The following is a 14,030-nucleotide window of genomic DNA, read 5'->3' as shown; positions in this document are numbered from 1 at the left end:
TTTCTCGTTGCTGTTTCTGTTTTCTGTGTTGCCGCCGGGTTGAGCCCCATGAGGAGAGTCGGGGAGAACCGGGGAGAGTAGGGGAGAACTGGGGAGAGTTGGGGAGAACCAAGGAGAGTTGGGGAGAACCGGGGAGAGTAGGGGAGAGTCAGGGAGAACCGGGGAGAGTTGGGGAGAACCGGGGAGAGTCGGGGAGAACCAAGGAGAGTTGGGGAGAACCGGGGAGAGTAGGGGAGAGTCAGGGAGAACCGGGGAGAGTTGGGGAGAACCGGGGAGAGTCGGGGAGAACCAAGGAGAGTTGGGGAGAACCGGGGAGAGTAGGGGAGAGTCAGGGAGAACCGGGGAGAGTTGGGGAGAACCGGGGAGAGTCGGGGAGAACCAAGGAGAGTTGGGGAGAACCGGGGAGAGTAGGGGAGAGTCGGGGAGAACCTGAGAAGGTCCTTGGGAGCCACTTCCCCTCCATGAGCTCTTAGCCTTTCTTCGGAGGGACGTCCCGTGGCAGGAAAGGCGCAGACAAGTGAGGGTCGTCTGCACCCCGTTTCCCACGGAAGGGAATGTGGGCCTGGGGCTGTAAGTCCTGCGATTCCCAGGTGTGCCGTCCGTCTCGGCCCTGGAGGGCGTGTGTGGGCACAGGTGAGGGGCCTGTGGGCCGTGTCAGTGGAGCAGTGGGAATAGGCGGCCAGGCCTGTGGCCTCCCTGTCCCCGAGGCGCCAACCCCACCAGCCTGCCCAGGCTGCCGAGTGGCCGTGGATGACGGGAGGGCATCTGGTCGCTCGGAGGCCCCGCTGGGGAGCAGGTGTCCGGGGCCGTGATTCTCGCTTCCTGCCGGTCCCCCGTGTGGCCGGCTGGTGGCAGAGCCTGGGGGACGGTGGTGGTCGTCAGCCGGGCCTGTGGCGCCCCCCGTCACACCGTTAGACAGACTGATGATGCTTTCCTCTCGCCCCTGCCCTGCCACCGCCCCACCCGACACCACCCACGGCCACCGCCGCCTAGGGACGCTCTGGACGCAGGCCCGCCAGGGAGACTTCGCGTGCGCGGAGCGTGGGATGTGCTTCCAGCAGCCCGGTCACCTCAGGGCCCCCACGTGGACCCACACAGGTACCCCACCTGCCACCGGGCCTGGGCCACCCATGGACCCCAGGGAGGCGCTGGGGAGCCAAGCCGCCTCGACTGTGGCCGCGGACACCGACACGAGAGGCGAGAGGTGACGCCTGGTCCCATTGGTCATGCGCCAGACTCTGCCGTCGGGCGCCCGGGCTGGTGCCCCCTTGGCATCCGAGTGTCTCATCTGAGACAAGCCTGTTTGCAGGTGTCCTGTTTCCATTAGAGAGCAGGGTCCTCGGAAACAAACATGCTAATGAATTCTGCCGCCACCAGCACACGATGTCACGGTGCCCCTGTCAGCGTGCCACACGGCTGGGAGTTTGTCCTCCTTGGTGCGGACCGGTCGCCACGGTGGGGACCCAGGGCCCCTCCCCCGGTCAGCGGTGTGCGGCCCTGGGACCGTGTGTCCCCAGCTCGCCTGAGACCGCGTGTGCCTGGAGCAGTGTGTGGGGACACTGCCCGGCACGGGGGCGGGTGGGGTCTTTATCAGAAGTGTGAAGGACGCATGCACCAGCCATTGTGATGCCGAGTGACAGAGGCCAAATGGTGAGTGATGCGGGGGAGGGTCCGTTTGCACAGACCCTGGGAATTAGTCGTGGCAGTGGTGGCTTCCTTCGCCAGCGAGGTCGGGATTGCAGAGGGCAGCGGCCCCGGCAGCACTAGCCCGGTCTCTTCGAGTGAGTGTTGAAGGAAAATTGGTGTTTCCCGGCCACAGGCGAGGCGCTCGTGTCTCTCGTGTGAAAGCGCTTTATCATAACGGCCTCGTGGAACGCGGCGTCACGAAGAAGCGGGCACACGCCTGCGCTGACGCCCCCCTTGTCCCTTGTCCCACAGTGGTGTTTGCGCCTAACGGCCCCCGAAGTGCTGAAGCCCACGCCCCCTCCGCAGACGCCCCCAAACAAGTAGGTCTTCCGATTAACTGGATGTCGGGCTTCACTGCGGTGCTGGGAAGAGGCGTGCTGGGTGCTCCTCGCCAGGGCATCCGGCGCTTTCTTACGTCAAGTGTAAATAACGTTGCGTTGCTTTGATTCAGAGCACAGCCCTTCCGGGACAGTCTGTGGGCGATTGACAGACGCTGACGGTTGTCGTGGCCGTGAATTATGTGGACACAGCAGGTCCGTGGCTCCTCTTGGTCTTGTTGGGGGTGAGGGAACTGGGGGAGACAGGTGGCGACTGGGCACACGAGAAACACATGCTTTTCTCCCCAGATGTGTTTGCATAAATTTGTTGGCGGACACATTTTGCCCTGTCCTTTTTCCACAGCAGTACTTTTATACTCTCCATGAGCAGTGCTCTGCTGGGGGTGGTGCTCCTCAGCCGCGTCCTCTCCCTGAGGCGGTGCTCCTTCGGATCTCCCGTGAGCGGTGCTCTGCTGGGGGTGGTGCTCCTCAGCCGCGTCCTCTCCCTGAGGCGGTGCTCCTTCGGATCGCCCGTGATCGGTGCTCTGCTGGGGGTGGTGCTCCTCGGCTGCGTCCTCTCCCTGAGGCGGTGCTCCTTCGGATCGCCCGTGAGCGGTGCTCTGCTGGGGGTGGTGCTCCTCGGCTGCGTCCTCTCCCTGAGGCGGTGCTCCTTCGGATCCCCCGTGAGTGGTGCTCTGCTGGGAGACACCACGGGCTGTCTTAGAAGGTCCCACGTCCTCACACCCTCCCCGTGGATGATTTGCGACCAGAGCAGGCGTCCACACCCTGTCGGGGACGGATCGAGCTCGTGGCTCCGGTCCCGTCTGCGGGACGTGTGGCTGTTGAGATCGGTGACGCGGACTGAGGTGCCAAGGGCATCTCAAGAGCCTTTCTGGTCTGTTTCTCTGGAGGGGAAGGTTAGCAACGGAACAGCTTTACAGGGTCGCTGCTATAAGGACAGAGCTGACCTTAGAATGGACGCTACCTCATCAGAGGTTTGTTTTTGTGTTTTCTGGCAATTTGAGAATTCCTAGCTGTTGCTCGGAGCCTTTTCTTGATGTCTTTGACAAAATGCCTTGTCACGTGTTACAGGTTTTTAGTAAGTGATTTCTGTCTCGATAAAACCTACAGTTCTAGCATGTACGTAACTTATGTCATGATGCTCTGACAGTTTATGAACTAGGTAACATCTCTCTGAATCCGGAATTAAAAGGTGTCCGTACACATGTGACCTCAGTCCGAATTAGGTAGCACTCTCCGTTTTAACAAATAAACCTTCTTGTGACAAGAGCCACCGCGATGTGTTTGTGGGATGAATAACAACAAAGTCGCACCGTAAGTGGAGAATTACATATCGAGATTGCACCTGGAGTCAGTCCAAAGTGTTCCTGTGCACATAGGTGACCCGTTAAATCTACCGAAGACGCGGCTTTTTGACGAGAGTGTCTGGCAAGGGGTGGGAAGCGCCAGGCAGGTGTATGAATAACTCAGCGAGATTCTTCAGGAATGAATACACCTGAGTTTGTTTGCTGCGTGTTGATTCTACTCAAGCCTCTTAAAAATGCTTCTGTCACGGGGAGAAATAGATCAACGAAGCGAATCCCTAAGACTGTACTTGAAGTTACTTCTGTGCCACTTGGAGTTGCGCTGAGAACTCCTAGCAATTGTTCCTTCCTCATCCTTGACTGTGAGCGAGAAAAGATTTATTTCTGTTGTTTCTTTGTCTCTGTAAACTCAGGTTCTGCTGTCTTACGCTTATTACTAACTGACCTGTTGACTTCGGGTCCACGGAGGTGCAGGGCTGGGGTCTTAGGACCTGAGCAAGGCCCTCGGTGGATCAGCCGTCCTTCCCTCTGGCCTGGGGACGGCGCTCGCCCAGGCCGGTGACGCTGACGCCACAGTGATCTGCCTCTCCCTCTGTGGCAGCTAGTTTGCGGTCATGGCCCCTGCTCGTCGGTTTTGTCCTCTGTTAGATTTAAAGGAGCTTTTGTTGACTAATCACTGAATGTTCTGGTTCTCTAAGGAAATTCTGCTTCCTTAGCAAACTTTGGAATTTAAGAATTCCCAAGGAGACGTGTCTGCCAAGATAGTTGAAAACTACGTCGGTCCCAGAGGTTTAAGCCTTCGTATTTTTCTTATCCTGTAGCTGCCGTACTTTAAAAAAAAAACCACAATTGCCGCGCTAGATTTAGGGTATGCTACAGGTCCTGAGGCTGTCTGGAACGGGAGTCCTTCAACTTACCCAGTCGTGTTCTTTTCCACGTTGGGTGTGCTTTGCCAACGTGAACTGATATAGGAGTCCCGGTCTTCTCCTGGACACTTCAGAAACTGTGGATTTTGGGTTTTGTTTTTGTTTGTTTGTGTTTTTAAATCCTGCACTGTCCTGTATTCCTGCAGGAGTTCTATGATGTGACACAGTTGATGGACTTTTATAGATGCTCATCATGGATGCGAATTCTGTTTTCAAATAGCCGTTTACTCTTGGCTGACTGTGTTTCCTGAGCACCTACCACGTGCCAGGCTCTGTGACACAGAGACGACCCGAATACTGGGCAGACAAGGTGCTCCTCTGTTTCTTAAGGTGCAGGTGGTGGTTTAGACAAGAAAGCAAGGCAAGGGGGCCAGTCGGTGGGGGTCCTGGAACCCAGACTGGGGCATCTGGAAGGCCGTGCAGGGCCAGGGGCTGCCCGCAGGAGCCCCCCGGAGGGTCAGGAGCATGTTCTGTGAGAGGGGCCTGGGAAGTCCGGCAGGACTGGAGGACGGAGGGCATCCTCTGGGCCCTGGGGAGCCCCGAGCAAAGATGGCATTGTTGGTGCTGTGTCTTGTGTTGCGACGTTCTGGACAGGCGGCTGAGCACTGCTGTGGGGGTGCGGGGGCTGATCGGTGAGAGACACGGGGCCCTGAGGTCGGGTGCGGCTGGGAGAGAGCAGAAGGGTGTTCTTGGGCACCGCGGTGGGACGTGCGCAAAGGGAAGGGACCCAGGCGACCCTGGTTTTGGCCGCAGCCACCGGCTCTCAGGAGCAGGCCTGCCCGAGGCCACAGCTTGGCAGCGAGAAGCCCAACGCACCTGGTTCCAGGTCACGTCTGAGCCAAGGTCGGGGTGCCTCCTGGGGTTCCCGCCAGGGATGTCCAGCAGGAGAGCCGAGTATGTGGGTCTGACTGGGGAGGAGGAGATGTGTCTAACAGCTTCCAGCATGGACGTTCGGCGCAGATCAGCCAACTCACTTTTGGGGAACTAGACGCTGTAGACGGTGGAGATAGCGGGTTACGCAGAGCGGGTCTCTCCGCCTGACTCCACGCAGGTCCCGGTAAGGTCAGGACAGCAGCACGTATTGTGCTTGGGTGGGAGTGACCACGCCGGGGTAGAGAGTCACTTGTTACTGTCCGTTACTCCAGAAACGACCCCGTCCCAGGTGACCGGAGGAGCCTCGGGGACGGGTGGGTGTGCGCTGCTCACGCACGTGGACCCCGGGGGATGCGCGCATTCACGCCCGTCGCCGATGAGCCTGCTCACAGACCGTGCGAGGGAACCAACCTCGATGGCCGTTTTCTTCCCTTGGTGTCTCCCAGCTCTGTCGGAACCTTGGAAGGGCTCTTGTTCCGTCTCGCTTTGTTTCGCAGACTGGTCGTTCCTTAGACAGAGGATGTGTCGTTTGAGAAAAGCCTTGCCACGCAGACGTAGGGGCCTGGTTTGTGGCTCTGGGCTGGGAGGACCTCGTTTTACACCTGCCACCATACGCCGGCCGCCCTTGCTTTGCCTGTTAACGTCTGGGTTTTCTGTGTTAGGAGATTGTGACAAGTCCTAGCGTCTGACTGCGTCCGAGTGAACCGCTTAACAGGCAAGAGGTCCATATGCCAAAATGGGTCTGGTGCAGTTAGGTCAGAGTGAACAGAGACTCTGGGGAGAAGGGAAATCGTTTTCTTTTGCTGTGTGTTTGACAGCAGTCTGTTTCCCGCACGCACGCTGGTTAACGGGCCTTCCTTGCTCCCGTAGGCCAAGTGGCAAGGATTCCCGGATCCTTAGAGGCTAAAGATGTGGGTTAAACGGAAGAGTTTCCAGGAGGAAGCTCGTGGTCACGGGATCTGTTCTGCAGGATCTTCCTTTGCATTTGCTGTCGCAGGAGCCTGGGTTCTGGAGGTGCAGGGATCTTCATGACCGGAACATGGCCGAGGCGGTGGGGTAGTTCTCCCCCTCCCTCAGGAATAAAGGCCCCCGTGTCCCTTCTGCTTGTCATGTGATTTAAACTGCAGGCGTCAGGGAGCTAGTATTCCAAGCAGAATTGTACACGAGAGGAGAGCTGCGTGCCTATTGTCACCTTCAGGATGCTTTGTCAGAGCTTTCGGTGACTCAGTAAATGTTTAATTTCTAGTAATCACCGATATTCATCAGTAGGAAGAGCATGCTTTGAAAATAATAGGCTGAAATATGGGTATCGTTGTCCCATGGATGGTAGGGGGACAAAAAAAAAAAAAAGAACCTAGGAGGCTTTTTGTGTGTGTTGGGAAGAAATTTTTTTTCCATTATGTTGTTAAACATCAGAAATGAAAATAATATTTAGAACCAAGAAAAATCAACCCTCTCTCCCTGCACTTACCTGGCTTTTGGATTTAAAGGACCAGACTGACTTTTGCTGAAATACGAAATCTGGTGTTTCAGTTTGTTTAGGTTTCTTGCCAGAGTTTAAAGACTATGATTAATAGTTTATTTCTTATTATTCTAAATGTTATTTTAAAATAGTTAAGCTGGAGAAATAATTCCTTTAATCAAAATACCAGGAAATGAGAAAATAAATGGCAACCTAATTTATCTCATTTTTGGCCACGGATGTTACGACGCAGACGATGGAGAAATCACGTCGCGGGCCTGTTTGAGTCCGTGTGGAATCTCTTGTCGTCCGACTTCGAGATTCTCAGCACCACGGATCGAATTTCAGAATTCAGCGCATCTGTCTAAGCGATTTTGTTATTCACAACACCCAAGCAGACATCTTAAAACACGTTACCCATTTTTCTGTAAGTGGAGCCTACTGTGAAAAGTTGTGACTATAGTGAGTGATTTGTCTAAAATTACGCACCGTAGCGTGAGCTCCTGCCTGCGGGGGTTCGTTGGGTGGACGTCCTGGTCAGTGAGGTGCTGTGTGTGATGTTGTCATGCATCGGGCGCTATACCGCGTGTCTGATGCAAGTCTTGTCCCCATCTGTCTGAAGGGTGAGAGATTCATGTGTGTGTGGGGTTGGGGACAGGCTTTTTTTGTGTTTATGCCATTAACCCCCACACACGAGGGCATGTGCGTTCCCTTAGCTTATAAAGACAAAAGGGAAAACCGTATGGCTTATCAAGTTCCAGAAGTCAGTCTCCACCCCTAGAACATCAAAATGCCCTAAAGAAGGATACTTCAGCGTTACTGAAAAGCCCACAATTTACACGGTGGCCAAAAAAAAAAAAAAAAAAGCGCCAAATTTTCTGTAAACCTGCTTCTCCTTTTCTGAGTACTCTGTCTTGTAGGAGGGAGAAAGCAACCTGTGTGTGCGCTGAATTTAAGTGTTTCTGGAACTCCTTGCTTCTGTAGCTACGTTTCCCCTTAGCCCGATTTCTCGGATGAATTTCATTCATTTCCTAAAAAGCCTGAAGGACAGCTGTATGACATAGTAAAACGTTAGTCCCAAAGAATCAACAAGTAAAAATGACTCCCTAAAAAAATGAGATGCTATTGGAACGTATCCCTTCAATTACAAAGCAACAGTAGGCATCTGTGTGTCTAGACTTATGGACTAAATTTCACAACCTAGTTATTAGGGTTATCCAGATTTTGCAGTCTTTTTAAAATACACATTTTTAAAACTTTCTGAGCTCTGGAATTGAAACCTTCAGCCCTTGATGTAGGGAGGCCCATCTTCCTGCTAACTCTCTAGTGGTATTTTGTATCTGCCCAGGGCAAGTGTGTGTTTTCTGGCCCCAAGGAGAAGTCCAGGTGGCCCCTCGGGGGTGTGGCCTCTGTTGTGTGTACAAGGTCCAGATGGCTTGGAATCGCCAGCAAGTTCGTTTGCTACATACAGGTACTCCGTAGAGACTTCCAAGGCCAACCCCCTAATGGCTAACAACCGCTCGCTCCCGTTTTGCTCTGGGCAAACCCAAAGGCCGTTTTCCTTCCTTGAATGCATCTAGAATCAGTTCTGAAAGAACCCTGTTGATGACTCTATCCGCGGGGTGATGTCGCTGGGCAAAAATGTGAAACCTCTTTCTCAGTTTCCTGCAGGAAATTCACCATCTACTGGAGGGAGTTCAGTTACGGTTTCCTGCATTTCAGATCAGCTTCTGTCCGTACCCCTGTGCCCACCCCAACTGCCCACCCCCACGTTTTCGTCGCGTGTCTTTCTGACGGCCTTCAGACTCGACTGGGAGATGTCACGAAATGTAGGGCTGGTTTTAAATGGGAGTTTTCTGCCGATATTGGAGGAAGAGAAGCACTTAATTTGCTGTGTCCGCCAGCCCCTCCCCCCCAACTTGTTTCTAGGGCTCCTGTAGGCGTCGCTGGAAACCGGTTAGAATCTCGCTCCAGTTGGTGCGTGCATGTTAATTTCCAGCGGCAGGTTTCACTTCATCACGACTTTAGCTGAAGGTTAATGCAGTTAAGTAAGATTAATCTTACTGTTGTTTTTGTCCTCAGATCCTAAACGCCATTGTTCAAATAGCGACGCCTCGCGTGTCATTTGAGAGCCTTCTCTAAAAGCTACGGGCTCACGTTCATTCCCATTTTTAGCCTGCAGTTCACTTGACTTGAGAATGCCCCTTCTGTTTTTCCAACGTGGTGATTATTTATGGAAATTCGGTTCTGACAGACCTACGTGAGAGCTGTGCTGTTCTCTTTGTGTTTGTGTGGCCCGATTCAGCCTCGTTGTCGAACTGTCATTCCCCCGCTCCGTACTGCGAAATTCTGCTTTTTTTGGAACCCTCGCCCAATTCCATCTGGCCACCTTGAACCTTTCCTTCAGAGCTGGTTCAGACGCTGTTATTGGCCTTCCTTACATGCGAAACAGAGAAGCCTAATGATCCTCTCTGAGCCGCTGGAAACGATGGTCCAAAGCGGCCTCTGCAGGCGCGGGAGGGCACAGTTAGATCCCGCTCGAGTAAAGGGAGTTACCGCCGACGTGGGGTGGGGGTGCGGGGTCGTCGGGGGTTCTCCGGCGGCCGGACGGGGTTGCCGCGTGCAGGTCATCGTTTGCGTTCTTGGGTGTTGGTGAGAAAATTAACAGGAAGAGTGCACTCGGACCCCAAGAGGCAGAAATGAGCTTTTCTGTTGTCTGCTTTTTCTCCTCCAGGGGAGAGACCGTTCTAACCCAGATACCGTCCAGACAGTGCCTCTCGGAAAGGGAACCTGAGGACGCGTTTCCAGTGGACCCCGGTGCCCCGTGACCGCCGTGAGCAGTCCCCTGGTGGATGACCGACAGTGACCCCGACCGCCCCGCCGAGGACAGCCACCGGACTCCCGACCGGACGCCGCACAGCCCGCAGCGGCCGCGCGGCCCTGGAGGCCGACGGGAGGCGCCTGTCCTTGAGCGACCTTGAAGGATAAACGAGGACGGGCCTCCCTGCAGTGACGCGTGCCTGCTCTCCGCGCACACGTGTGCTGTCCGCCCCAGGCCCGTATTTTCCTAGACCAGACGGTGGTGGCGGCGGGCACGCTGGGGCACGGGCGTCCGCGTCGGAGACACTGGAGGGGGACTCGTGTGCGCGTGGCAGAGACCGAAGAGGCCGAGCGCCGCGTCGAGGCGGCCGGTGCTCGCGGGGCGGGGGGGGGACTGGCGGGTGACGCGCGGACGCGCGGTGGCGAGCGGAGGCCGGCGGAGCGGTGGCGCCGCAGCTCGGCCTTGTCGCGGCGGGTGTTTAAAGTAGTCCGCGGAGGACAGGAAGGAGGTGGCGCCGGGGACGGCGGGGCCCGTGACGAGGGCCTGACTGTCCGGTGGCCTTGGGGGGCCCGTGCGCGTTACCCCGTTGGCTCTTTCCGTCCCTCCCATCCCTTGTGCTCGGCCAGCCCGCGGAGGAAACACATCTGTGGGAGGACGTACGTTCTGCTTCGGCAAAGAGCTAGTTAAACACTAAGAAAAGCAGGCTTCTTTGTTTATTCTCAGGACCTTTTTGTAACAGGGCTACACTCTGTAAACTGCTCACGAAGGAACTGCCTGTCTTCACGAATGCTCCAGCCACTGAACCCCCCCCTCCCCCCGGTCTACACCCTTTTAGTGATGGCAGGAGAATCCCTGAGCAGCTTTGGGGGCCCTGGTGCTCTGGAACCTTCTTTTCCCCCTCCCTCCCCTTCCCGTCTGTCCCTACACCAGCCCAGCAAGTCGGTGTCTTTTCTTCTTGGGCCCGGGGCCCTCCTCAGGATGAGTTCCTTCATTCCCAGAACGTGGAGGTCCCCAGGCCCGTGGGTGGGGGCGGCTTTATATACCTCTTCCTCAGTCCCGCAAATGCAAGTTTTTGTGGTGGGGGTTAAGGCCCGTAACAAAGGATCTTAAACCGTGCAGTGTATGCAGTTAAAATTGTATTCCACAGATATAAATATTTTCTTTTCCTGTTACCGTGACACTGTGTGTGATGGTAATATTTCTGAGAGTTTCAGATTTTTGCACATATGATTTTATGCATTATCAAAAGTTACTGCTGCCTTGAATGAAAATGTTCTGTGAAATTTTTTGCAAAAGCTTTACTAGGTTTTTTTTAATTGTGAAATTTTGTAAAGGCAGGAAATGGATTAAAAACAAGCATGCTAAATATATTTTTCAAAAAAGCAATAATTTTACATGTACAGAAATTATCCTAACCTTTAATACTGGTGAGAGCGACAGTTTACTTAATACAGTAATGGATTCGTGCAGTTTTTTTGTAGGAAACAGGCTTCTGATACAAAGATTTGTTGAAACGCGTGCGCGCGCACATACACAAACCCTGACGTGTGGTTTTCCTGTTCTGATGATTTGTTGAATTATTATTATATTATTATTATTGTTGATGTTGTTATTAGTTAATGTTTGGTTCTGGATTCTACTTGTTACTGAGTTTAAATTACTTGACGGTTCAGGTTACCTTGTGACACTTGCAGATCATGGAACGTAACTGGCTAGCTCACATACACACGTGTGTGCACACACATGCGCGTATACACGTGTATGTGTATACAGGTGCACGTGTGTGTGTGTGTGTGTGTGTGTGTGTGTGTGTATGTAACTTTCTTACTTATTTTTTCCCGATGATTCTTGCACCAGAATGATCTGTTGTGTTGGTGTAATTGGGATGTCCATGCAGATACCGTTACGCAGCTGGAATAGACCGTTCTGTAAAGTCGTTTTGAGCAAAGTTGCAGCGACACATTCCTCTGTTCACCTTGGAAGGCAAAATGCCTTTTTGTTGACTTATGTTTGATCACTTTGATAGCCTGGGTCCCCAAAGCGATCAATTCTGCATTTCGTTTTCTTGGCTGAACGTGAGCAGTGACGGTTCAGGAATGCACAGGGGCTAGTGACTCAGTCCTGTCTGTCTCTCTGTGTCCTAGTTATTAAAAGCAACTCTGTTCCCAAAGTGACACGGGAGGAAGTGTCGTGTCCGTTCTTACTGTCCCAGAAGCGGCACACCGGGGCCCAGCTGGCATTCGGAGCTGGAGGGACCCTCCCGGGAGCCGGCTTCCCGGGGGCGCCCGGTGGAGAGAGGGGTGCGTGCCTGGGGCCCCGTTGAAGAGCGCGCAGCCAAGTCAGCTGACGGAACTGTGCGTGCGTAGAGTGCAGACGTAGGTTTCACGTGACTACACAGACGTCTAGGACCCTCCGAGGAAGCCGCCCTCCAAGGCAGGCGCACCGTTCTCGGGCCTGACTGTGGTTTCTTTCTTCCACTGGTCATCAGTATTGTGTTGGTTTGTTAATGCGTTTATGTCAGTTTGGCCATAGTATTTAATATGATTTGTGTTTTCTTATTTATTTAGCCAATATGTTTTGATTCGCTGTTTTTCGAATGATAATTTCCGCATGATCTCTCCTGTAGGTCACCTTCTGACTGTTACAGACTTCTACTACCTCTACCGATCTGCTGTTTCCTTGTTTCTCAACAGGATTTTTACAGTGTTGGCGTCTAATGTAACTTAGACAATAAAGGGTTTGGTTGTCTACACTGCAGCTTCTCGGTGTATCTCCCCGCCCCCGCCTGCGCTCTCGCTGCTCCCGGCGCGGCTCTGTCCGTCTGGCTCTCCTCCACGCCCTCTCCTGCTCCCCGCTCACGTCTCTTACCCGTTGTTGAACTCAAATAACACATAAATAATAATGAGCTTATAGGAATCTTTCAGGTTATTCACTCATATTCCTTAATTTGAAGAATGAACATGTAAATTCTCTGAAAAGTCGGCAGGCAAGCCTCTTCTCTGGAAGACGGTCCCCTCTTGTGCCATTTCCCTGCCCGGTTTCCGAAGGTCTCTTGGCATCTCAGACGGATACGTTGCACCTTGGTCTAAACACAGTACAAATGTTCAAGGCAAGTGGATTTTGCCTTTTCAGTTTTGAAAAGTATTAAGTGCTTTGAGAGGTCTCTCCGATATTGACTCATTTAGTTTTTAAACCAAGAAAGACACTGGTTTCCTGCAAAGAAGGTACTCTAGGAAGTCACTCTGGCTGATGATTAAACGTGGCCGCTGGGTCAGGTCAAGCGATGTCAATTTTGACCAGTGTGTCAAGAGCCATCTTCAGACTTGGCCACTCTGTCACGGGTTATGTAACGTTCTAGAAACATCTATGTAAGGGGGCACACACACACACACACACAGATATAGTGACTTAGCACTCGGTTAGGATGGCTGTAGTGTGGAATGCGGAAGTAACAGGTGTCTCTCTGGTGTTTCCCAGGGAGCTGGCTCAGGGAACTGTTTGTTCTTCCCACTGAGAGAGAGAGAGAGAGAGAGAGAGAGGGAGTAGCTCACAGGGTAAATATTGCACTTTCTGTGGAAAGTGACAGCGCTTGTCCATCTGTGCCCGAGGATACTACACCCCCTGGATTCTCATGGCCACGTTCTCCTCACCAGTAATCCTGCTTCAACGCAAAACAAGCCATCGCCCGCCAAGCCCTGAGAGGCTTCCGTAATGTACAGAAAGGAGGGACTGTATTTGCCTAACTTTTCCTTCCCACTTTGCAGACGAAGGAGCGTATGCTGTTTTACTGCTTTTAACTTTGGTGAGTTCTAATTGCAGAACGTTTTGTTCACTGAGAAAAAAAAAAAAAAATCACAGGCCAGGACGTGGAGAGGTGGTTTAAGTGCCCTCCAGAGCCCCCCGTGGGCCTGCGTGACGGGACTGAGGGAGGCTGTTCATTCTTCATCAACTTTGCTAATTAGGCTTTGAGGCAGTAAAATGCAAAAGACCATAGAATTTGTATTTCTTTTTTTAAATACAATTTATAACATTATATTTTGTACTCTTTATATTAGAATTTGTAACTAGATTGATGTATTTAACTCTATTTCTGAAAAAAATAATTCAATGTTTCAGTTATGTGATAAAAATATTTAGATAAAACATATTCATTCTATTGGAATTTGAAATCAATAAAAAGATCTTGGAGTTCTTGAGAGATTTGTAAGACCTTTTTCCCATATTTCAGGAGGTGGCTTAAATCCTTTGACTGTCTTGATCTGTGGTTTTCTATTTTTTTGGGAGAACACACACCAAAGCGTTAGTGCTCTTTATTTCTATAAGCAGGGGAGTTTTAGCACGATTCACAAGATAATTCATCTAAAAATGTGTCAAGACGGCCAGAGTATTTTTTTTTTTAATCTTTTGTAGGCTGTAGGACATACACACTGCTTGTTTGTTTTTGAAGGAGACGATGCATTTCTCCTTTCTCTCCCCTGGCTCACCTCTTCTTTCCCGCACCAAATACACTCACCACGCCTACTCTTAGAGCCGCGCAGGGCAGGACGTCCAGGATGGACACATAAGGAACCCCTGAGTCTGATGAGATCGTTGTATCCAGAACTTGGGGCTTCAGAGGCA

At 52.5% G+C, this 14,030-nt stretch overlaps 1 protein-coding gene across 5 annotated transcripts in view; it reads left to right on the top strand.

The window, feature by feature from the left end:
* Positions 1 to 13,606, top strand: part of ZNF516 (zinc finger protein 516) — a 125,246-nt gene extending 111,640 nt beyond the window's left edge. For 3 of the 5 annotated variants that reach the window (XM_086683238.1, XM_086683239.1, XM_086683237.1), the window contains exon 4: positions 1,939 to 2,502. In XM_086683238.1, coding sequence (XP_086539364.1) covers positions 1,939 to 2,132 — 194 coding nt within the window. In that variant the 3' untranslated portion in view covers positions 2,133 to 2,502. Of the gene's footprint in view, positions 1 to 993; positions 1,099 to 1,938; positions 2,503 to 9,323 lie in introns of those variants that run through there. The other 2 variants (XM_086683241.1, XM_086683240.1) reach the window with 2 other exon arrangements.
* Positions 13,607 to 14,030: the final 424 nt, after the last annotated feature.

Source organism: Puma concolor, chromosome D3 (genome assembly GCF_028749965.1).
Source record: "Puma concolor isolate L17-30 chromosome D3, mPumCon1.1.hap2, whole genome shotgun sequence".
Lineage (NCBI taxonomy): Eukaryota > Metazoa > Chordata > Mammalia > Carnivora > Felidae > Puma > Puma concolor.
Note: the sequence above shows the minus strand (reverse complement) of the source record. Positions and strands in the feature narration are given on the sequence as shown.